General features: G+C 46.1%; 1 protein-coding gene across 4 annotated transcripts in view; it reads left to right on the top strand.

The window, feature by feature from the left end:
- The window catches only part of TUFT1 (tuftelin 1), a gene marked incomplete at its 3' end in the record, with an annotated part of 46,006 nt that extends 22,990 nt beyond the window's left edge, over positions 1-23,016 (top strand). For 2 of the 4 annotated variants that reach the window (XM_082832397.1, XM_082832399.1), the window contains 10 exons: positions 3,129-3,215; positions 4,152-4,241; positions 6,109-6,174; positions 9,221-9,334; positions 13,296-13,424; positions 14,009-14,103; positions 16,730-16,835; positions 17,704-17,787; positions 18,687-18,787; positions 19,374-23,016. In XM_082832397.1, coding sequence (XP_082688523.1) covers positions 3,129-3,215; positions 4,152-4,241; positions 6,109-6,174; positions 9,221-9,334; positions 13,296-13,424; positions 14,009-14,103; positions 16,730-16,835; positions 17,704-17,787; positions 18,687-18,787; positions 19,374-19,437 — 936 coding nt within the window. Of the gene's footprint in view, positions 1-3,128; positions 3,216-4,151; positions 4,242-6,108; positions 6,175-9,220; positions 9,335-13,295; positions 13,425-14,008; positions 14,104-16,729; positions 16,836-17,703; positions 17,788-18,686; positions 18,792-19,373 lie in introns of those variants that run through there. The other 2 variants (XM_082832398.1, XM_082832400.1) reach the window with 2 other exon arrangements.
- Between the last annotated feature and the right edge of the window lie 1,496 nt (positions 23,017-24,512).

The following is a 24,512-nucleotide window of genomic DNA, read 5'->3' as shown; positions in this document are numbered from 1 at the left end:
AGTGACTTTGGTGCGACCCGGCCCCGGGCATGGGGATGGATGGGATGACCTTTCTAGGTGCTTATCCACTGTCCATGTTTAGCTGCTGGAAGTTGTGGAGACCGGTGGGAAGTGTGTTTATGGAACTTATTTTTAAAAATTAAAACAATTTTTGTTATTTCTTTTTTAAAAACAGCTTTTTGAGATGTAATTCACATACCATACAATTGACTTGGTTAAAGTGTACAATTCAGTGGTTTTTAGTATATTCACAGAGTTGTGCAACCACCACCACTACTAATTTCAGAACATTTTCAGTCACTCCTTCTAGCTCCTGGCAATCACCAATCTACCTTCTGTCTCTATGGATTTGCCCCTTCTAGACATCTCATATAAACAGAATCACACAACATGTGGCCTTTTGTGTCTGGCTTCTTTCACTTAGCACAGTATTTTCAGGGTTCAGCCACGTTGTAACATACATCAGTACTCACTGCTTTTAACGGCTGAATCATGTTCCCTTGAATGAATATACCACATTTTGTTACCCATTCATCAGTTGAGGGACATTTGGGTTGTTTCCACTATCTTTTATGAATAATGCTGCTCTGAATATTCATGTACAGGTTTTTGGGTGAACATATATTTTCAGTTCTCTTGGTATATACCTAGCAGTAGTGAAATTGCTAGCTCATATGGTAATTCTATATTTATATTTAATCTTTTGAGAAACTACCAGACTTCTTCCCAAAGCATCTGCTCCATTTTATATTCCCATCAGTGATGTATGAGGGTTCCAGTTTCTGTACATCCTCATTAACACTTGTTATTGTTCATCTTTTTGATTATATCCATCCTAGTGGATGTGAAGTGATATCTTGTGGTTTTAATTTACATTTCCCTGATGACATCTTTTCTTATGCTTATTGCCCATTTGTATATCTCCTTTGGAGAAATATTTATGCAAATCCTTTGCTCATTTAAAAATTCAATTGTGTTTTAATTGTTAAGATTTAAGGGTTCTTTCATATATTCTGGATAATAGACCCTTATCAGATATATGATTTCGAAAAAATCTTTAATTTTTTCCATTCTGTGGGTTTTTCTTCTGTTTTTACTTTTTCTTTCTTCTTTTTCTTTTTTTTTTTTTTAAAATATTTATTTATTTATTTGGTTGCACCAGGTCTTAGCTGTGGCAGGCAGGCTCCTTAGTAGTGGCTCACCGGCTCCTTAGTTGTGGCATGCAAACTCTTAGTTGTGACATGCCTGTGGGATCTAGTTCCCTGACCAGGGGTCGAACACAGGCTCCCTACATTGGGAGCGTGGAGTTTTAACCACTGCACCACCAGGGCAGTCCCCTGCTTGCCCCACCTTTAATGGTAGTTTATAACATCTTTGTATCCATAAATGGGTGCTTAGTGTTCTAGTATACACATACCATAATTTCTTTAATCCTCCATTGTTGGACATTTTGTCTATTTCCATGTTTTACAGCCATAAGCAATATTTTGTCGAGCATATATGTTACTAATTTGTGAATGTGCTTTAAAATACAAGTGATAAAGAAATACTTTCTCAATTGTTAAAGATTCAAGCATGGTATACAGAGAAAAATGTGTAAATCCCCTTTTACAACCCCCTTTCCATGAATTTGCATATATGTACGGGAGTATTTATGCTAGTTTAGCTAAATTTATTTCATTAGGATGAATTTCCAGAAATAGATTTGATAGGTTAAAGAGTAAATATAGTTTATTTTAAAATTTTTATTTATATTTATTTTTGGCTGAGTTGGGTCTCAGTTGCTGCAGGGGCTTTCTCTAGTTGCGGTAAGCAGGGGCTACTCTTCATTGCCATGTGAGGGCTTCTCATTGCGGTGGCTTCTCTTGTTGCGGAGCACGGTCTCTAGGCACGTGGGCTTCAGTAGTTATGGCACAGAGGCTCAGTAGTGTGGCTCACGAGCTCTAGAGTACAGGCTCAGTAGTTGTGGTGCACGGGCTTAGTTGCTCCGTGGCATGTGGGATCTTCCCAGACCAGGGATCGAACCCACATCCCCTGCATTGGCAGGCGGATTCTTTACCACTGCGCCACCAGGGAAGCCCCCAAAGAGTAAATATAGTTTTAAGTCTTCTGATCGGAATTACCAAATTGCCACCCAGAAAGGTGGTGACAATTTACCCTTCCACCAGCAGTGTATGAGGCTGCCTGTGTGGAGTTAATTTAACTGGAGTTTTCTTTTTATTGAAGTAGAGTTGATTTACAATGTTGTGTTACTTTCAGTTGTACAGCAAAGTGATTCACATTCTTTTTCCTTATAGGTTATTACAAAGTATTGAGTATAGTTCCCTGTGCTATACAGTAGGTCCTTGTTGGTTATTTATTTGTTTATTTTGTCTGTGTTAGGTCTTTGTTGCTGTGTGCCAGCTTTTCTGTAGCTGCGGTGAGCAGGGGCTACTCCTCGTTCCGGTGTGCAGGCTTCTCACTGCAGTGGCTTCTCTTGTTGTGGAGCACGGGCTCTAGGCACTCAGGCCTCAGTAGTTGCTGCACATGGGCTCAGCAGTCGTGGCTCGCGGGCTCTAGAGCGCAGGCTCAGCAGTTGTGGCACACAGCCTTAGTTGCTCCGTGGCATGTGGGATCTTTCCCGACCAGGGGTCGAACTCATGTCCCCTGCATTGGCAGGAGAATTCCTAACCACTGAGCCACCAGGGAAGTCTTCTGTTTTATATAGTAGTGTATATATGTTAATCCCAACCTCCTGATTTATCCCTCCCCCCCACTTCCCCTTTGCTAACCATAATTTTGTTTTCAATGGGTCTATTTCTGTTTTGTATATAAGTTCATTTGTATCATTTTATTTTTCTAAATTCCACATATAAACAGTATCATATGATATTTGTCTTTCTTTGTCTGGCTTACTTCACTTAGTAAGATAATCTCTAGGTCCATCCATGTTGCTGCAAATGACATTATTTCATTCTTATGGCTGAGCAATATTCTATTTTGTGTGTGTGTGTGTGTGTGTGTGTGTGTGTGTGTGTGTGTATGTGTATATATAGACACCACATCTTCTTTATCCATTCATCTGTCAATGGACATTTAGGTTGCTTCCATTGGAGGTCTCTTAATTAGTGTTGTTTTCCTTATTTCAGGTGTACTTGAAGGGGAAGTCAGGAGACAAGATGATCCATGAGAAGAATATTAACCAGCTGAAGAGTGAGGTCCAGTATATCCAGGAGGTGGGCGCCCCTTTCCTTCGTGGAAATGACCTAGGTCATTTCTCTGAACCTTACATTTTTTTGGCTCCCTTCTTTTGTAGGTTCTGATTTTCTCCCTTCTGCTCCCTTCGTATCTCCAAAGCACCATGCCCCCTCAGGTGTAAATATCATTTCTGACCCTTCCATTCATCAACCAATCCATTAATCAACAAATACTTATTAAGCACCATGCACCTAGCACTGTCCCCCCAGTCATCCTACCTAAAGTTGCCAGCCTTGCTTCCTTACTTTTCTTTTTTTTTAACATATTTATTTATTTATCTTTTGTTTATTTTTTTGGCTATGTAGGGTCTTAGTTGCGACACACGGGACCCTCGTTGTGGCACGCGGGATCTTTCGTTGCGGCGCGTGGGCTTCTCTCTAGTTGTGGCATGCAGGTTTTCTCTTCTCTAGTTGTGGCGCGTGGGCTCCAGAGCATGTGGGCTCTGCAGTTTGCGCCACGCAGGCTCTCCAGTTGAGGCGCACGGGCCCAGCAGCGTGTGGGATCCTAGTTCCCCAACAAGGGATCAAACCTGTGTCCCCTGCATTGGAAGGCGGATTCTTTACCACTGGACCACCGGGGAAGTCCCCTCCCCACTTTTCTTAACCCTCACTCTGGCTCATGTTTCTCCTTGGCACTTGTCACCATGACATATTACATGTTTTACTTATTTGTCTTTTGGGTTGTGTGTCTCCACAACTAAAATGTTAGGTACACCAGGGCACGGTTTTTATTATCTTGTTGCTTGTATAGGAGGGACTGCATTGCAGCCCCACTTGACTAGAATCTCTCCTTTCCCAGCCAGTACTTAGAACAGTACCTGACTCATAGGAGTATGGGTTGTGGATAGGCACAAAGGTGGGTGAGTTGGTGTGCTCTCTTTCCCAAAGCTAAAGCCTCTTGCCCTCTCCTCCCAGGCCAGGAACTGCCTGCAGAAGCTCCGGGAGGATATAAGTAGGAAGCTCGACAGAAATCCAGGAGATTCTCTCCATCAACAGGAGATACAGGTAATAGGAAATGGTCCATGGTTGGGTCCCCACTGAGGAGGTGGGGTTGTACCATTTACCAGTCACCCAGTGGGTGCCGAATCTAATGCCACTGCCAGGAAAGGCGAGAATACAAGTGATGCTGGCTTCTCTGCGCACTCACAACATTGTTAGGGCTCTCCAGCAGATGGACACTTGTATTCACACTAATCAGCCTACATACAAGCACACCTGTTCCTAAAACGTGCAAATATTGAATTTATATCAATAAAATTATTAAGTTAATGGCAGGCCATCTTATATATAAGGATTCTGTGATCAGTCTTCTTGTAGTACAAAGTCTTATAAAGAGACAATTAACCTATAAATCCAAACTTCTCATAAGCTGATCTTGCTTAATTTGGTGATGTTTGTGGTGTAAATTGGAAGTCTTGGTCCTTGTCTATTATTACTGTCTGTGTCTATAGCTATCTCTACCCTGGGACAGGAAGCTCCTCCAGGTTAGGGTTCACCCCCTGACCCTTGTCTCTGTGTCCCCACACCTCAGCCCAGGGTCTGGGATGCACAAGGTCATCAGTAAATGTTTGTTAGACCAAACTGATTGGAGAATCCCTCTTGGGGTGGATGATCCTGGGATCCTGTTTTTTAGTTCTTCAAAAATTTGAGGATAGAAATGTCCCCAGGAGAGCAGAACTATCTCTTCCATGACTTCACCCTCATCTTCCCTTAGATTCCAAGCTGTGTCTCCTTCATTTGCTTTTGGTTTGGTTGCGGTGGTCCTTCTCCAGTAGATCCTGCCCTCGTTCTCCTAAGGGGAAGAGTGACCTAGCAGCTAGTGCCAGCAAAATTACCCTTCGTCTTGGGCATGTGCTAGGCTTGTGTGGTGGATTCTCCCTAATTCATTTTGCTTTGGCTGGAGGTAAGACTTTCACTGCCTGAGCTCACATCTGGCTGGTGGGAGGTGCTTTGTCTAGTGACTGAAGAACCTAATGTGTTCAGAGCCCGGTGGTCCAGGCACCTTGTTTACACAAAACGGCAGTCGTATGATGACTAATCAGGCTTTGGGTTGGAAAGAACTGCAGCAAATGCCGCTTCCCCTTTTGATTTATGTCGTGTCAGACCTTGTCAGGATCCCCGAGGGGCAAAGGAAACTCTTTGTTTATGGCAGACAGCAGCTTGTATTTCCTGGGCTGCGAGGAATGTGCCTGCACATTTTCCAGTCTGCTGAAAGGTTTTAGCCTGGGGTTTCTTTCCTCCTCCCAACAAGGCTAGATAGAGTATTCCCCCTCAAGGCTGCACATGTTTCTCCACTCCCTCTTTTCTCCATTTTCCCACAGAGCACTAGATGTCTTTTTTTCTTTTCTTTTCTCCCTTCCTTCCTTCCTTCCTTCTTTTTCTTCTTCTTCTTCCTCCCCCCTTCTCTCTCTCTCTCCTCTTTCTTTCTAAGATTTGAACTCTTAGAAGAATGATGTTTCAAAAATATATGATACTAAAAACAACGATACAAATGAACTTATATACAAAACAGAAATAGACCCACAGACATAGAAAACAAACTATGGTTACCAAAGGGGAAAGCAGGGAGGAGGGATAAATTAGGAGTTTAGGATGAAAATATACACACTACTATATATAAAATAGATAACCAACAGGACCTACTGTATAACACAGGGAACTATAATCAATATTTTTTAATAATCTATAGGGGAAAAGAATATGAAAAAGAATAGATATATATATGTATAACTGAGTCACTTTGCTGTACACCTGAAACTAACACAAGATTGTAAATCAACTATACTTCAATTAAAAAAAAACAAGGAGAAGAATGTTTCAAAGTTGATTGCTTGGGATTGTTTTCACTACCAATTTATTTTTCTTTGAATAGGTGGTGCTAGAAAAGCCAAATGGCTTTAGTCAAGGTCCCCTGACCCCACATAGCAGCCCACCCGAGGTAGGTAACAGGGAAAATAGTGGTAACTACTGCTTGGCCAAGAGGCAGGAAATAATCCTTCCTGATCCTTTTGTTTATTGCTTTCTCTCTCTCACTAAATATGAGAGTAATATTTACTTGCTGTAAAAATTCAAACAAAGGAGAAATATATAAAGCGTAAATTTTCCTTCCCCAATCCCACTCCTTGAAAGTATTCAAGGTTAACAGATTGAAGTGGGTGGGTCCTTTTATTTATTTATTTAATTTTTATTTTTTTGGCCTTGCTGCGTGGCTTGTGGGGTCTTAGTTCCCTGACCAGGGATCGAACCCACACCCTTGGCAGTGAAAGCGCAGAGTCCTAACTGGACTGCCAGGGAATTCCCGTGGGTGGGTCCTTTTAGAGCAGTGCTTCTCAGCCTTCATTGCCCATTAGGATGGCCTTGGGAGCTTTAAAGGATGCAATATCTGCGTGCCATCCCTAGAGACTGTAATTTAACTGGTCTGAAGTGTGGCCTACGCATCAGGACTTTTAAAAGCTCTTCATGTGATTCTAATATTTAGCCTATTAGTTCTAATATTCTAGTCTAAAGTTCTAGAGTGTTTTTCTATACACAGACAACCATATTTAAAAGCCATATGTATCTGTGTGTATACACTAATAGATACACATGCACCATCTATACATACATGGATAAATGTCTGTATATAATATGCACATACTTTTCACAATTCCAGTTGTGATAAATACATTATTTCTTCTTGCTTTTTTTTTTTTAAGCTGAAAAGTATATATAGCCTTCTTTCCATATTTGTATGTGTAAATCTATCTCGTTCTCTTGAACGACAAAGTATTTCCTTCCGTAGCTGTACTTTCTTTCCCCGCCCCAACTTTATTGAAGTATAATTGACAAATAAACATGGCTGTACTTTTTTTTTAAATGACATTTGTTATTATATATTTTGTGATTACATAATAATTTAAGACACACATATTGTAGAAAATTAGGGAAATTCAGAAACACAGAAAAGTTGAAAGAAGAAAAAAATATCAATTGTAATCTACCCAGAGAAAAGCCAGCTTGGTGAAATTTCCTTTGTTTTTCCTTCAGTGCAAATATATGTTTATGATACTGAGATTAGACTGTATATAGCATTTCGTTGCATTTGTTTCTTTGCTTGGGCAGGTATATTTTTGGATTAGGTTTGTTTGGCTCTCAAGTGCAGAGCTGAATCAGACCTTCCCATCAGTTCAGGGCTCGTTATCATCGTTGGTCCCCTAAAGACCTCTCACTGCTTTCACTTTTTTTTTTTTTGGTCTCCCCCACCAAAAGGCACTCACTCTAACATATTCAATATATGATTTAAATATGCCTATTAAATATGATTTTTTTAATTAATTAATTTATTTGTTTTTATTTTTGGCTGTGTTGGGTCTTCGTTGCTGCGTGCGCGCTTTCTCTAGTTGCGAGGAGCAGGGGCTACTCTTCGTTGCGGTGCACGGGCTTCTCATTGCGGTGGCTTCCCTTGTTGTGGAGCACAGGCTCTAGGCACGTGGGCTTAGTAGTTGTGGCACGCAGGCTCAGTAGCTGTGGCGCACGGGCTTAGTTGCTCCGTGGCATGTGGGATCTTCCCGGGCCAGGGATTGAACCCGTGTCCCCTGCATTGGCAGGCGGATTCTTAACCACTCCACCACCAGGGAAGCCCGTTTTTAATTTTCATAATGGACTTGTGCTGTATTTCTGTTTTCTCCTTTTTTTATCCAACACCATGTTTTTAGGCTCTATCTATGTTGCTGTGTTAAAATCTGGTCTGTTGTCTCTAGCTCCTGCATGTAAAGTTTTATAACTCCCTTTTTTCTCTTCATACTGTATCACTAAATTTTTCCTTGTCATCAGAGAGTCTTACGAGAATGCCATTTGAAATAAACACATAACAGTTGTGCTCCAGGAGGAGCCTTTTCAAACGTTCTCACCTGCCCAGCAGCATAGGCGCAGACATAGGGGAACTGACCAGATAACTTACTGACGGCTGGATTTGGAATGTTGTGATTCTAGCCACTTACTTTAGATGTGCAGTTTGGATGTTTCCCTTGCCCGAATCACCATATTTGGCAAATATGCTGTTGGCAACAAGTTATAATAACACCTGGCACTATCTGTTCAGCCTTTCTTCTCACAGGCTCCAAGCCCTACCGGCTATTATCTTAGTTTTGAGGCAGGCTGTAAGGCAGGGCGTGGTAAGGAGTCTTTTCCCTGCTTCCCAGATAGAGAAACAAGGCCCACAGGACTCAGTGATAACACAGCCGCCCAGGGACCCTGTCCGCTCCTCCCAGCTGAGCTCTGTGCTCTGGTTTGAAGGTGCTGCTATCTCCCCGCTGTGCAAGACCGGGAGGGACTTTTCTGTCAGACTCAAGGGAGCCGGTAACTGAAGTGCAGCAGAGATGGAGGCGAGAGCATACATGCCAGTTTGGGTGTGCCTGGGGGAGAGGCTCACAGTAACCTCACTGAGACACCTTTTCCTCCATCGAATCAGATTCCTGGACTTATTGGGTGCTTTTGCCCTAAGCTGCCTATCTGTCAGTAACCCTTTATCTGCTGATCTTTGTGCTAAGTGCAGAGAACCACAAAAGACGTGCCTTTGGGACATGCCCCCATGATGGATGTGGCACAGTCCCTGCCCTTGGGGAACTGTAGTCCAAAGCGAAACATGGTCCCTGCTCTCAGAGAGCTCTAGTCTGATGGAAGCAGGACAGACACATGAGAACGGCATAAACATACCTCTTCATTAATCAGTTGATACATGTATAAAGCTTACTACAGTGTGTCCTAAAATAATCAGGTGATTGGAAACTAGTTGAGTTCTTTAAGGTATGAGAGTGTTTTCATATGAATAACTCAGAACTCCTTAGTGCCTATGACTGACTAACTCTCCCCTTGTGCGATGTGAACTCTTTTGTGAGGGTGGTCTGAGCAAGATGGTCCAAACAAGTGTGCGTTGTCGGGGGGACCTTGTCTTACCAAGTCACAAACATAGTAACTTCACCTTCCCTTCCCTCCTCTGGCTGCAGGTGGACACCTATCTAGATGAAGATGTCGAGAGCTTGAGGAGGACCGTGCAGGACTTGCTTGTCAAGCTGCAGGAGGCTGAGCGGCAGCACCAGTCAGACCGTGTGGATTTTGAGGTGAGATTTGGGATCTGGGGAGAAGGTGCCCTAAGGGTTGGGCCACTGGATACAGGTGCAGATGAAGTCTTCCTGGCTGGAGTGCCATCAACTGGAAAGGCTAGGCTCTGCGGCCTGGAGCACTTCCTGTCTGCTTTGCCCTTTCCTGGATATTTATAGTTTTTGTTGTCTAAGGCTAGCTCTTGAGTCTCTGCTCTACTGGAGCAGAGTGGTGATGCTGGTCTGGGAGAGCAGGTACTTCAGAGGTCCTTTCTATAAGGACTGCTGGGCTCTAGGCACCATGCAGGCAAGGACTGTTGCTGTCCAGTTCACCACTGCATCCCCAGTGTCTGGGACAACACTTGGCATCAGGTGGGTGCCTCTTAAGTGTGGACAGGGTGAGTGGATGAATTGGTGTGGCCTTAGGAAGAACTGTGCCCATGGAGTCAGGGGACTTTAGATCAAGACTTGGCTTTACAACACAGAGCTCTGTGATCTTTTTTTTGAAATTGAAGTATAGTTGATTTACAATGTTTTTAGGTGTACAGCAAAGTGATTCAGTTATATACACATATATATATTCTTTTTCAGATTCTTTTCCATTATAGGTTATTTCAAGGTATTGAATATAGTTCCCTGGGCTATACAGTAGGTCCTTGCTGTTTATCTACAGTATATATAGTAGTAGTATCGGTTAATCCCAAATTCCCAATTTATCCCTACTCCTGCCCAGAGCTCTGTGATCTTGAGTGAGTATCTCAATTATTGTTATAAAAGTAATACTAGGTTATTGTAGAAGATTAAAAAAAATACAAAAATCTCTATATAGAGAAAGCCCCCCACTTTTAAAAGTATGTGACGTCTTCCATACTTTCCAGACAATTCTTTGGGTATAAGATGAGGTACACTGGGCAAACAGAGCAGTTTTCCTAGCTGCTCTGTATGAAAGTAACCTTCTGTTATCTGGTATTGTTCACCCACACATAAAGTCCTTTTTAGGTCAGAAATATGTAATCATAGGATTCTGCCCTGCCCAGGCTTGCCAGGGTCTGGTGGAAAGAGGAATCCCAGCCTGAACTCTTCTGTTTTATGGACTAAGAGAGAGAATTTTTTTTTTAGGCCACACCACGCGGCTTGCGGGACCTTAGTTCCCTGACCAGGGATCGAACCCGGGCCCCCGGCAGTGGAGGCGTGGAGTCCTAACCACTGGACCGCCAGGGAATTGCCTAAGAGAGGGCATTTTGAGAGGTGTATTGAGGGTGAGGACGAAGGGCAGTGAGAGTGATCAACTGCCTCAAGAGTAGTCGAAGTCTTACCTGAGTGAGTAGTTTAACCTCCCTAACCATCAGTTTCAACTTTTGTACAAAGGGGTCATGAAATATACCTCACAGGTTTGATGTATGGATTGAGTGAGGTAATATATGTAAGTATATTTATTATTCAAAAGGGTTTTAGAAATAAAAAATATCCTATATTTTTCTTAGTGATCAATTTAACACGTGGGTTTTCTTATCCTAAATAATTTGGGCTTAGGGTAATACTAAGATTAGTTTGTCTCAGAACAGAGTAGCTGTGCAGTAAAGGAGTTTGTTGTATCTATTTCAGATTCCACAATTTGTATAATTTGGTTGACAATGAATTGGTTCAATGACCAGCTGTTCCTTACCTTATTGGAGTAGAACAGGAGGAAGGGGAGGTCGAGGCTGTAGCACTGACCAGACTGTGAATTTTAGAAAGAAATTTCTACATTGAGAGACACTGTGAAGTACTGGTTGGTTTTGGCAGCATACGGGGGGCTCTGCTGGCCCTGGGTTTCAAAGCTTGAGCAAAAGTGTCCAGAGTAAAAGCCCAAGGCTAGAAGACCCCTGACAGCTGTTAACCACACGCCCATGGCTTCTTACAGGGGGCTGCCCTTTAACCCCAAGGCATGCAGCACCCACCTACGATAGGAGATGCTCCTTGGGTTTCTCCCACTGTTGGGGTAGGTCACCACACCCTCTTATGATTAAGAGGTTCCCTTAGGGCAGAGCTGGCTGGAGTTATGGGACTGATGTGGCAGAGGAGTGTGTTTTTTTCCTTTGTGATCCTACAGCTGGGTGTGAGGATCATCTGTGGCCCGTTAATGCTGTACTCCAAGCACACATCAACCTGGGTGCAATGTTTGTGTACAGAAATGAGAGGCCTTTTTTTTTGTGTGTGGTACGCGGGCCTCTCACTGTTGTGGCCTCTCCCGTTGCAGAGCACAGGCTCCGGATGCGCAGGCTCAGCAGCCATGGCTCACGGGCCCAGCCGCTCCGCGGCATGTGGGATCTTTCCGGACCAGGGCATGAACCCACGTCCCCTGCATCGGCAGGTGGACTCTCCACCACTGCGCCACCAGGGAAGCCCGAGAGGCCTCATTTTTACATTCCCGCCCATGGGGCTGGCCTGTTCCAGGCTAATATGAGACATTTGAAGGCTTTTCTCTGTCTCTCCTGGTGAATTAGACTTTCTGGTCTCCTTTTCTGAATATGCGGGGTAGGAAGGGCAAGGTTGTCAGTTACCATGAGGAAAACCTCATGGTTTCCCGTTCTACTGGCTCCTGGCCGTTAGGAGGGATTTGCCGTGAGTTTGCTCTGGACAGAGCTGTGTGCAGCATGGACACATCCCATCACACATCATCCTGTGCTTTGCTTTCTCCTCCTTGATTCTGACTTGGGAGGTGCCAGACAGACTGGTTGCTGGTGTTCTGTTTTATCAGGTCTGGTTAGGCTTTCCGGAGGCTACTTGGATTCTTTTTTAGTAACTGACTGGGGAGTCAATATGGGGTATCTGGGAAGCATTGAAATGGATGATGAAGTAACCGGGTTCTGTCATTCTTTGGCTGTGTAACCTTGAATAGGTCAGTTGATCTTTAGTTGTGAAAGGAGAGGGTTGGACTAGATGACCATCGGTTCCATTCATGATGTTAGGGAGCGGTGTTGTGCTGAGCTCTGGAAAGGTAACAGTGCCCAAGGTCTCCGCCATCGTGAAGTTGATGGTCTCCTGGGGGGTGCACACAAGTGACCGGACAAAATCTGCTCAGTGCTATAAGAGGGAAGGGCTGTGTCTTCTGTGGACACACAAGGAAGGACTCCTTACCCGAGCTCAGAGCTCCCTAGAAGAAGGGGTGTCTAAGCTGAGACCTGAAGGATGACTGGAGTTGGCAAAATGCACGTGGGAGGAAAGGAGGCGAGTTCTTACTTTTTCACTACAAGTGCTGCTTCTCTCCTTTCCAAATTGGCTTATCATCCTTGACAAAGAGCGAATGCTTCCTGGTGCTAGTAGCCCTTCCGGGTGCCATTTTGGCCTTTCCGGTATTGCTGGAAGTGAGGACGAGGAAGAGTGGGAGACAGAAGGAAGGACATGGAGATCTCCTCCCCTGGATTTTTTGTGTTTGCACGAGGAGGAAAGCTGAAACACTGGGTTAAGCTTGGGTGGCACTGGAGGGCTGGTGGGGATTGTTGACGAAGTCATCCATCTGGAAACCGGTGCTTGTGGGTTCCAGGTGTCACTCTAAAGTAGAGCTTGATCAACTCTGTGACAATTAACCCTGCAAGTGGAGTTAATCTGCTAGTCTCCTGAGTGGTCCTGGAACAGTGAGTGGGAGACAGCGGTGTGCTCATCAGGGTTGCCTCCCTCTTCCCATCACTGCACCCAGATTCCTGGTTTTTTTTGTTTTTAATATTTATTTATTTATTTGGCTGTGCTGGGTCTTAGTTGCGGCGTGTGGGATTTTTAGCTGTGGCGTGTGGGATCTTTAGTTGCGGCATATGAATGCTTAGTTGCAGCATGTGGGATCTAGTTCCCTGACCAGGGATTGAACCCGGGCCCCCTGCATTGAGGACACGGAGTCTTAGCCACTGGACCACCAGGGCAGTCCCCCTCCGGGTTTTTTTTTCCTAAGGTTTTTATCCATGTTTGTCCCTCTGCCTGCTTAACGCATCCCCATCCTGTGTCACAGGTCACACTCAATCGGTACCAGAGAGAAGCAGAACAGAATCAGGTGGCCCTTCAGAGAGCAGAGGACAGAGTGGAACAGAAGGAGGCGGAAGTCGGGGAGCTGCAGAGATGCTTTCTGGGAATGGAGATGGTAACTGTTGGACTCTTGCTCTTCAGCACTCAGACTCCTGGGCCGGAAGGCGCCTGGGGATTGACTGAGGTGGTCGCAGGGACTGTCCTTCTCTGAGCAGCTCCAGAAAATCACATTTCATAGCTTCCTTTGGCAAATACCTTCGAGGACCTTTCAGCCCTTAAGGAATGGGAAGGTCTTTCTCTGTCTAACTTAGCCCTTGACAACTAGAGTTGAACCCATTTCCATTTCAGGCGGGTTCTTGTATAGCTGCCCTTTGGCCTTTGAAGATGGCTCTTCAGGAGCCACTCAGCCTGGTTTCTTGGGGACTGGTAGCCATAGTTGGCAGGGGGGCCTGGATAATGCAGGGCCGGACTCTCCCTCTGGGCAGCTGGGTGAGGCTGAGAAGTTTCTATGTGCTGGGGTGGGAAGGGTTATCCCGGACAGGGGAGAGTGCCCCATCAAACCAGCTTGGGCTGCTGCTCTTTGGCAGCTGTCCCAGGCCCAGCAGGGGCTGACTGCCAGCCCTAGCGCCCATCTCACCCCAAACGCAGGAACTGTCGCCATCTCCTCATCTTAGATTTTCTTCCCTTTGGCCCATCCAGGAGCATCAGGCCTTACTGGCGAAGGTCAGGGAAAGGGAGACAGCTCTGGAGGAACTTCGGAGCAGGAAGGTTGACTGCCAAGCAGAACAAGAAAAGTAAGGACTCTGGTTCACTGTGAGGTTGGGGTGCAGAGAAGGGAGGGCACAGACCTGGGGAGGAAGCTGGTGCTGATGTCAGATTTTCCAGCTCTGACTCACCATGTCTCTGCTCAATGTGGGGCCCTGCCCAGGGAGACACTGTTGGGGAGGCTCCCATCTCCAAGGAGCTCATTTTCCAGGGAGTAATAACCTGAAGAAAGGGCTTCTACAGTTTTAGAGCCAGGGTCAAGCAGGAGCTGGTAAAGTGTCTGCCGTTGTGGCACATCATTCCTTGGTTGTCATACTGGATGTGGAAGTGGTGTTATTACACCACAGCTTACTCCCCCCCTAAACAAAAACCAACTGTAAACTATCTGAGGGTAAAATTGAATACTTTCCTCACAAGTCGTGCTGATGAAAATAAAATGAGCAGCTTCGTGGAGAGCTACTGAACTTCTTTCATCTGAACCATCTCAGAAACTGAGACCCACCTGTCAGCAGTGGCATCTAGGGGATCTCTGAGATCCTTTCTACTCCAGGCTTAGAGGATTTTGCGAATTCCCTCTGATCAGAGGGGGTCAGAGGCCCCAGACCAATGAAACCTACAGGGCAAAGATTGAGCCATTCTTGGACCTTCACAAATTTAGAAATTTTTTACGCTGTTGGCAAGTAATATAGAAGATCTCAGATGGTAAATCAAATTTTTTAAAATAAATTTATTTATTTTTGGCTGCATTGGGTCTTCATTGCTGCACGTGGGCTTTCTCTAGTTGCGGCGAGCGGGGGCTACTCGTCATTGCAGTGCGTGGGCTTCTCATTGCGGTGGCTTCTCTTGTGGTGGAGCATGGTCTCCAGTTATGGCGGGCGGGCTCAGTAGTTGCGGCTCACAGGCTCTAGAGCGCAGGCTCAGTAGTTGTGGTGCACAGGCTTAGTTGCTCCGCGGCATGTGGGATCTTCCTGGACCAGGAATCGAACCTGTGTTCCCTGCATTGGCACGTGGATTCTTAACCACTGTGCCACCAGGGAAGTCCCGGTAAATCAAATTTAACATTAGTGTATTGGTCTGGACTTCATTGTATAAGTTGGACCTTTCTAAGTTCAACAGACATTACCTGAAGGGCCTTCTAAGGAATTCCAAGATGAACCGACACAATCCTTGCCTTCTTGGACCCCTCAGTCTTCTGGGGGGTCCTTTTCTCTCCTTTGGGATATCCTTGATCTAGGCCTGCCTGACATGAAAAATGCAGACATCTTATTGTAGCCTTCTTTCAGACTTCACAGCAGAATTGCTTGATTTTTTTAAAATTCTTATATACATTTATTTTTGGCTGCATTGGGTCTTCGTTGCTGTGCGCGGGCTTTCTCTAGTTGCAGCGAGAGGGGGCTACTCTTCATTGCGGCGCACGGGCTTCTCATTGTGGTGGCTTCTCTTGTTGCGGAGCATGGACTCTAGGCGCACGGGCTTCATTAGTTGAGGCACGGGGGCTCAGTAGTTGTGGCTCAAGGGCTCTAGAGTGCAAGCTCAGGAGTTTTGGTGCACGGGCTCAGTAGTTGTGGCACACAGGCTTAGTTGCTCCATGGCATGTGGGATCATCCCGGACCAGGGCTCGAACCCGTGTCCCCTGCATTGGCAGGTGGATTCTTAACCACTGCGCCACCAGGGAAGCCCCAGAATTGCTTTAAATTACTCAGCACTCCCTCCTCAATGGTGGAGGTGCTCATGGGCAGGAGACTGAGTGGAAGGAGCAGGAGAAACACAAAAGACCAGATAATCCAAAACTGAGACTTGGGGATGGCAAATGACAGCTATGCATCATAAATGCTGATTTTTTAAATAAAAGGAGACTGAGTAACGGGGCACTGGAGAGCTGAGGGTGACAACTTGGAATGTTTGAAGCTTAGGAAAGATGAGTTTGGAGGCTCAGATTGCACTGTCCCCCACGCCGAGCACTGCCCATCTTCTAGCAGTGGGCGCTTGTCTGTTCCCTCAGGCAGACCCAGAGGGTAATGGGTACCAGCAATTCTTCAGCGCTCTGAACTCCTGGACTCCCCAGCCGCCTGACCTTTGGAGATCTTGGCCCAGTTTGCTTAGAAGAGGCAAAGGAAGCAGCAGTGGCTGGGAATCAGGAGACTTAGAAATGGACTTGTGTGAAGAGGCTTTAAGGGTCCTCAAATCTTATCTCCCTCTTGATATAAAATCCCTGCCAAAGCTTGATGGTCTAGGGTATCATAATCCCAGCTTGTACTTGAATCTTTCCAGGAAGGAGGAGTTCATTACACACGAGGCAGTCCACTTTCTGACAACTTTAATACTGAAAAAGTCTTTCCTGTGTTAATATAAGAACTCCTTCCTTGAAACATCTACCTATTGGCTCTAGTTTTATCCGTAGAACTATCCAGAATGACTTATCCTTTCTAACCTTTCCGAGCCTCAGTTCCCTTATTTGGACTAGATGATCTCTAGTGATGCTTCTGATGTGTTGTTCTAAGGTGTCCCACCACCTCCTCCTTATAGCAGACCCCTGGGGAATCAGGCAGAGGGAATCATGCCTGATCGAAAGCCCCTGAGCCCAAGGCCCTTACTGTGACTGGGTGGAGAAAGCATCTTTTCCCCTTGTCTCAGCCTTCTGGTCTTAATCCCCAGAGCTGCTAACCTGGAAAAGGAAGTGGCTGGGTTGCGGCAGAAGATCCACCACTTGGATGACATGCTTAAGAGCCAGCAGCGGAAAGTCCGGCAGATGATAGAGCAGGTAAGCAGGGTTAGATCTTACCCTGCTCTGGGTTACCCCCTCTGGAAGTTTCCACATTGTCTAGCCCTGTTTTCCTGTCAAGTCTACACCTTTATTGATTTATTCTCTTGGGTATCTTGGCTTATATTCATTAAGTGTCCCGTAAAACATTTATGGCAACCGATTACTAGGTTAGGGTGATTGGGATTTGCTTTTCTCCCATCTTTCCCCTACTTGTTTGGTTATTTGCCTTGTGCGTTCCCATGGGAGAAGAAGGACAAGGTTATTCTCGCCCACACGTTGAAGAGTGCTGGTAAATGAGTAATTAAGTCCCAGTGAACTCACTTATCTGTGTGTAGATTTTCAGCCTTTGCCCCTCATGCACATTTTCTGCCTTCCCTTGCCTGAGCTAGGGTAGCACACTCAGAATATGCCATTTTGTAGAATCGTTTTGAGAATTTAAGGTACCCTAATTGGGAGGGCATAGTTGCTGCATGTCAGCTCCATGAGGGCTAGGATTTTTCTGTCTTGTTCACTGCTGTTGCCCATTCTCTAGAACAGGGCCTGTCATATGGTAAGCACTCAGTAAATCTCTCTTGAACCAGTACATAATTTGTATTTCCCAAAGTCAAATGGAAGGGGTTTTGAATCATCCATTACTTTGGATTATCAGGGTGGTGTTCCCCTCAAACCCCTGCCCCCACACCTGGGGTAATCAAGAGTTTAACACTCACTGAAACAAGGCTTTTATAGAAAAGCTAAGCCAGCCACGTGAGAGGTGCAAAACTCTGCCCTTTGTCTCTGCTGGCTCCCCCGCCCCGCTGCCGGGGCGATGAGTATGTAATGAGTCATTTCAGAACAAGCTTCAGTGTCTGCCATATCTTTGCAGCTCCAGAATTCAAAAGCTGTGATACAGTCAAAGGACACTGCCATCCAGGAGCTCAAGGAGAAGATCGCCTACCTGGAAGCCGAGGTGCGTGTTCTGGGCAGCCCTGGGAAGGGAGCAGACTCTTGAAGAAAAAACTGGACATAGGGAGGGGGAGATTCTGGAGGGGGTCTCGATCCTGTCTAGCTGCTGCTCGGAAGTGAGTAGCTGGGGTGGTTGGATGATCTTCAGTTCCGCTGAGTGAACATTTTCTAAGACTCTTCAGGGAGTTGCAAACAATGGTAAGACCTGTCCCCACTCTGAAAGGATATATCCTCATGGTGCAAGCCCTGTGCCACATAGCAGCATGGAGGCCGGCCCTTCATTCTGACTATATGGGCTTGGCAGAGGAGCTGACAGTGGAGCTGAGCTTTGAAGGAGGACGCATTCTACGGGTGGAGTCTTCTCCTTGGCTAAGGCGATGGGCTCGATTAGCTAATGAGTTCTTGGTCTGATTTCTACCATACCTCAGGGCCCCTCCTGTCCATTGACTGACTACCTAAGATTGCTTTGCAGCCATTTTGTGAGGGTCCCAGCTAGTGGGGGAGATAAAAAGAAATGGGAGACAGGGTTGTTTATCTTCAGGGAGATTGCAGTCTAGATTTATAGATAAAATACATTTAAAAAATACCTAAGAATACTTTATAGAAAAGCATATGGACAAACATAAGTAAATATCTCAGCAGACTGTAGGAAATTATATGCAGGAAATGTATAGAGAGGATTTACAGGAGAGGATCAGTGCTGCACAGTTATTGAGAGAACGCGCCTTCAGGGAAGGAGGCTGGAGCAAGTAAGTACTGGAGGGAGAGGGCATCCTGGTGGCACACACGGTAGGGGTTGGGGTGACAGCAGCGCACAGAGGTGGAGACCAGAATGAGCTGGTTAAATGTGGCACGGGGCAAACCAGCGGAAGCCCAATTCTGATCTCATAACTTGTGTTACAGAATTTAGAGATGCACGACCGGATGGAACACCTGATAGAGAAACAGATCACCCATGGCAACTTCAGCACCCAGAACCGGACCAAGACTGAGAACCTGGGCAGGTGAGTGGGCATGAATGGAGTGGGCCCCAGGTAGGAAGTGAAGGAAAGAGGGACAGAGCCGTGGGAAGGAGACCTTTAGTGCCAAGGCCAGGATGAGGCTCTTCTAAATCCAGCTTCATTCTCTCAGTCTCGAATCTGACCCATTCTCCACCTGAGCCACTTTCTAACCAGCTTAGAGTAGAGCCTGATACCAGAACCCCAAAGAGGCCCGTGAACAGTGCTAGAGGCGCCTGAAACCCCTAAAGTCGTATGCAAAAATTGTGAATGTATAGTAAGGGCATATTTCCAGGGAGAGGGCCTTTTGTTTCCAAGAGATTCACAAAAAGGTCCAAGACTGAAAAAAAAATCAAGAATCACAGCCATACCCACTCCTAAGGTGTTGAGCTGCACCTTCTCTTTTCCCCACCCCTGCCACCAGACAAAAGTACCAGTCCCCTAACCTCTTAGCACTGACAATTACTATTTCAAGGCATGAGAACCGAGATCAGCGGGCCCTGCAGGATAGAATCCAGAGGCAAACTGGAGGGGCGGCTCTGTGAAGGGTGGGCAACAACAGGGCACTCAGCGTTTCCGACTTTCTTTTCAGCGTTAGGATCACCAAGACCCCCAGCCCAAAGCCCATGCCTCTCATCCGAGTGATGGAAACATGAGCTGAAGGAGACAAGATGCTGCTGTTGCTGGTGCCTCTGGCCTGAGGAGCAGCCCACCACCCCTGGAGGCTGCCGGCCCTGACTTTGACTTCCCGACTGCTCCCTTCATGGTTCCGAACGCCAGTCCTCTACGCTGGGCGGACGGGGGATGAGCTCCCCCTCTGGACACTGCAGCCTCTGGAGGCCGGCGATATCCTGTCTACAGGACCCAGGGCAGTAGCCTTATTCCCATAGTTAATATTTTTCTCTGTAGCAGAGCCTCCCTTCTATTGTAGACTGGAGTTTGTAGCAGGGGCGGTTATTCTGCCTCAGAAGCCAGGCCCTCCGCAGGTCAGGAGAGGTGACAAGATCTACCTCAGCCCTAGAGGCTGGAGGCACAGATGTCAGCAGTGATTGGAGAGTGGCCCCGGGGCATGAAGTTCCTTCCTTAAACACAGCTCCGTTCTTAGCAACAAACTGTTTGTTTTTCTAATTGCTCCACCCTCAGCCCATGCTGACCTGGGCCTCCTGCAGACAGACAATGGGGCTACCTGTCATGGCCTGTGAACCTCAACTTTGACTGGACGGCCTTGTCTTTTGGGGAGGGGGAATGTCCTTCAGGGAGTAGCTCATAGCAGAAAGGTTCTGTGAGGCCACGGACAGTTACGGGCGACTTCTGTCTGTTGTGAGGACTCCCAGAATCTCTTAGGGTTTCCCCCTAAGTTGCGGAGCAAGATACACCTCATTCTTCTCGACTCAGAGCCTAAAAACTGTTTTCACTGGGTTACATCAGTCTCAGCGAAGAAACTCTCATGGTATTTATTTTGCTAAGTTATTGGTATTTTTGCTTACAACTGATTAAATACCAAGAGTTCAGAGTTCTGCAGCCTTCTCTTGCGGTGTTTGGATTTGCTCTGACAGAGGGAAAAGAGTGTTCCCAGTGGACTTGTCGATTTCAGAGTGATGTCATAGTCTTTTTCTCTCTTTCCTGCTGCTTTTCCCTTCCTCCTCCAAACCTCAGGAAGGCAAGTATTGATATATTCGCCCTGAAGCATCTGGGTCTGAGTGTCTGTTGTTTGGGGGAAGAGAGCAATCAGGAGGGATTGAATTCTTCCCTTAACCCCTCTGCACCCCTCTGCTCCACAGTCAGTTTGTTACCCTGGCTCTGAGTGAACCTGCCACTCATCGAGTTTCTTTAGGGCTCTTCCTGCAGCCTTAAGGAGGAGATAAGCGTCAGAATGTGGTACCGTAGGACACAGAAAAATGAAAAATAAAAATTAAGTCTTTAAGTTCTACTTGGCTCAAAACCAGAAGCCTTAAGTCTGTGGTTTCTGTGCATCAGGCCTGAGCTCCCATGCTGGCTTTGTCCATCGTGTTCTGGTGTTCTGGTGTTCTTCTCGCCATTCCCATTTGTGAAACGAGGGGGCTGGACCAGATAATCTCCATGAGCCCTTCCAGTTCTGATATTCTTTCCTGTGGCATGTTCTTTGTGGGGTGAATTTAATAAATTATGTTAATGTGTCTCTTTGAGCTCCTGGCCTGGTTTCTTTTCACTTTTCAGGGAGGATGAAAGAGCATAATTTTAGTGCCTCTTGCAGGTGGGCACCCTGCTGTCCACATCTGGGAGGTATGGAGACATCCCCAACACGATGATGTGGGGACTTTGTGGCATTCAGAGGAGTTAGCCTGTCTCTGTTAAACAGCTCAGCTCCATAGTCTGAGTCTGCATTGCAGGAGGTAGCCCCTAACTTGAGCTCTGACCCTGTCTGGGGTGGTGGCCTTGTGGGATCCCTAAGGTTGGCCACTGCGTGTCTTCCTCAGTTGGAAAAGATCTGCTGACAGACAGAGGTCCTGTGATTACTTAGAGATTTACCAATCAGCACTGGAGGGAGACGACTAACTCCATGTGATTCGCAGAAATGAAAAGTACTCTGGGAATGCTGACTGCAGCTGTTTGAGGCTTTAGTTTTTGGCTATCTCTAGGCATCATTCAGTTAATCCACTGATCATCTTTTTCTTTCTGCCAAAAAATGTAGTTGACTGCAGGGCCCAACGGGGACATAGCTAAATTTACACGAATCTTCCCTGTACCAAAGAAACTGGAAATGGAACCCCTGTCATCCCTGGCTGCATTTCCTCTCTAGTCCCCTTTCTCCTTCAATCAAAAGAATGTAAATTTTTCTCTTGTGACTTTTCTTCCCCTGTCTGCTTCTCAGCTAATTCACATCCAGGCTTCAGGATGCACTGGATACCTCCTTCCATTCCGGACCTGGGTTTGTCTTCTGACAGCCTGGGTTCTCTTCCTTCTCTGGAAGTCTTGCTTGGCCTGGGTGTATCTAGACTGTGCTTGTTCTCCGAATATTAAGAGGGTGGAAGCAGGGTGCGGTTACCTGAGGTGCCAAGGCGACTGACTTGCGTGGCTGGAAGGAGACAGGAGCGAGTGAGCCACCGCACAGGAGAGGGAGGCTCTGGGCTGGGTCTCAAGGACGCGGTTGGATGAGCAGAGCTTCCATCTGGAGATAATGAGGTGGTCTGGAAACGTTCTGGAGATTAGAACTAGAGCTCTAATGGCAGTTCCCTGGCGGTCCAGTGGTTAGGACTCTGCGCTTTCACCGCCTCAGGCCCGGGTTTGATCCCTGGGCAGGGAACTAAGAGCCCACAAGCCACGTGGCATGGCTGGAAAAAAAAAAAAAAGAACTAGAGCTCTAAGAGATTCCTGGGACCAAAAAGTGCCCCTGGTGTATATTTCCCCGAGTTTAGTTGTACCGCTGCTGAAAGGAACAGGGGCTAAGAAGGGTCTATGGGAAGAAAAAGTAGCTGAGGGAAAGGTAGTTTATATCCTGGCAACTTTTCCATTAGAGATGGAGAATAGCCCAGGGCCTGAGAAAGGGCGTGGTGAGAAGCTGCTCCTGACTTCAGCGGCCTGTTTATTGCCTGAGTTATGTCATTTGTAAGCCAACTCCTCTGTGCTCCTTGAATATGTCGCAGAGGGAAGATTGAGTCTGACTCCCTGGGACTTTTGCCATGACGGCCTGTTTATTTGAGCTGGGTGTTGAGAGCTGCCCGGACACGCAGCCGTCATCAGCAGGCTGCTATAAACCCGGAGCATCACCCCAACATGGGAAAAGCTTGCAGAAGCACTCCTTGCCTCTGTCCTCCCACCTCTTCATTTGTCCCCTCCCTGAGTAGAAAAAGTCCTGACAGGGACATGGTATTTCAACCAAATGGTACATTGGACCTCTTTTTTTTTTTTTCAGTTTTTAATTTAATTTTATTTTTTACTTTTTTGAAAAAATATCTTTATTGGAGTATAATTGCTTTACAATGGTGTGTTAGTTTCTGCTGTACAACAAAGCGAATCAGCTATAGGTATACATATATCTCCCTATCCCCTTCCTCTTGTGTCTCCCTCCCACCCTCCCTATCCCACCCTCTAGGTTTTCACAAAGCATCGAGCTGATCTCCCTGTGCTGTGCAGCAGCTTCCCGCTAGCCATCCATTTTACATTTGGTAGTGTATATATGTCAGTGCTACTCTCTCACTTCCTCTTTTTTAAAACTAAGTATCTAAAGCCAAAAATTGATTGGCTTATTTTCAACTCTATTTAAAAAAATTTTGTATTATGAAATGTTCCAAGATGTACTCTGTAAAGATGATTTGACATGACATGGCTTAAAGCAACTTAATTTGACTGAGGAGGGTAATATCCCTTGGGGTAGAAAAGCAAATTTCTGTCTTTAATCAGCTCTTCAATGTGTGTTGCTGTTTTTTGTTGGGCCTCTGCTAATCCCGTGGGCTCCCTCATTCTTCATTGCCAAGCGTTGCGGAGCTTGGGCCTGAGTTTTGTTCAGGCTCTGACCCAACAGCAGATGTTAGCCTAGGGCCCTTGGCCTCTTTTCCATGCTTCGATTTAGGACTCTCACTTCGCAAGGAGAAAGTGTTTCCTATCTTCCCTGTCCCAGTTTTAAGCCCCATGACCTTGAAACTCAAAGTTGGAGACCTAAATATTCTCTAGCCCCTCTTTCTCCAAGGAAAATCCTTATCTAGCCTGGCTAAAGGAGATGTGTTTTTAAAAGGTGAGGAATTTCTAACTCTGTGTGCTCTGTGGGTGGGCAGTGAGACCTACTTTGAACTCTAAAATGTGTGTGGCCTTTCTTCTGGAATCTCTCTTCCTCTGGAGCCCTCTGGGACATGGGATTGAGGGTAGATGGTGGTAGGTTAATTAATTTCCTGACCAGGTATTGGTCGCCAAGTCTTAGACCACAGGATCTCACAAGCTGAGGGGAAGGAAGTCATTTGTCCTCTTGACTTAATCTGTCAATTCAGGGGGGTATTCTAGGCCAAACTCGCATATGTCTGCAGGAGTTTGAGGACACTTATATCTGTTTTATATCTATTTCTATGTGTTTGTGTTTGAACTGGCCTGCTATGTAAAACATATGATTGTGGGGGAAAATTGGAAAAACACTGATGTTTAGGAAAAACTCAGGTTTTCACCTGTATGTCTCCTTTACTACATACACAGAACACTTCACTTCTGGTCACCAAGTATGTGGGGTTTTTTTCCCCCTATAACAGGCAATTCTCTGCAACACCAGCTGGGTGTCCTACAATTTAACTCAATTCTGACACCATCTACCTGGAGATAAGGTTAAGGGCTCAGTCTCAAGAGATTGTCCCTCCCCAACCTCAGATGCCAAGTGCAAGTAGCAGGTCCCTAGCTGGACTTTTGTCTGACTTGCCTGCAAACCAGTGGTTCCCACAACCCCCTCCTTGGGTTCGATTAATTTGCTAGAGAGGCTCACAGAACTCAGGGAAACACCTACTTACCTTTACCAGCTTATTAAAGGATATAATAAAGGATGCAGATGAACAGCCAGATGAAGAGATCCATAGGGCAAGGCCTGGGAGGGTCCCGAGTGCAGGAGGTTCAGTCTCGGTGAAGTTGGAGTGTATCACCTTCCCAGTATAAGGATGTGCTCACCCACCTGGAAGCTCTCCGAACCCCATACTGTTGGTATTTTATGGAGTCTTCCTCATGCAGGCATGATTAATCGTGAACTTCATTTCTAGTCCCTCTCCCCTCTCTGGGTAAG

This window comes from Leucopleurus acutus (assembly GCF_964270905.1).
Source record: "Leucopleurus acutus genome assembly, chromosome: 2".
Taxonomy (NCBI): domain Eukaryota; kingdom Metazoa; phylum Chordata; class Mammalia; order Artiodactyla; family Delphinidae; genus Leucopleurus; species Leucopleurus acutus.
The sequence above is the reverse complement of the archived record's forward strand: the minus strand, read 5'-3'. Positions and strand labels throughout refer to the sequence as shown.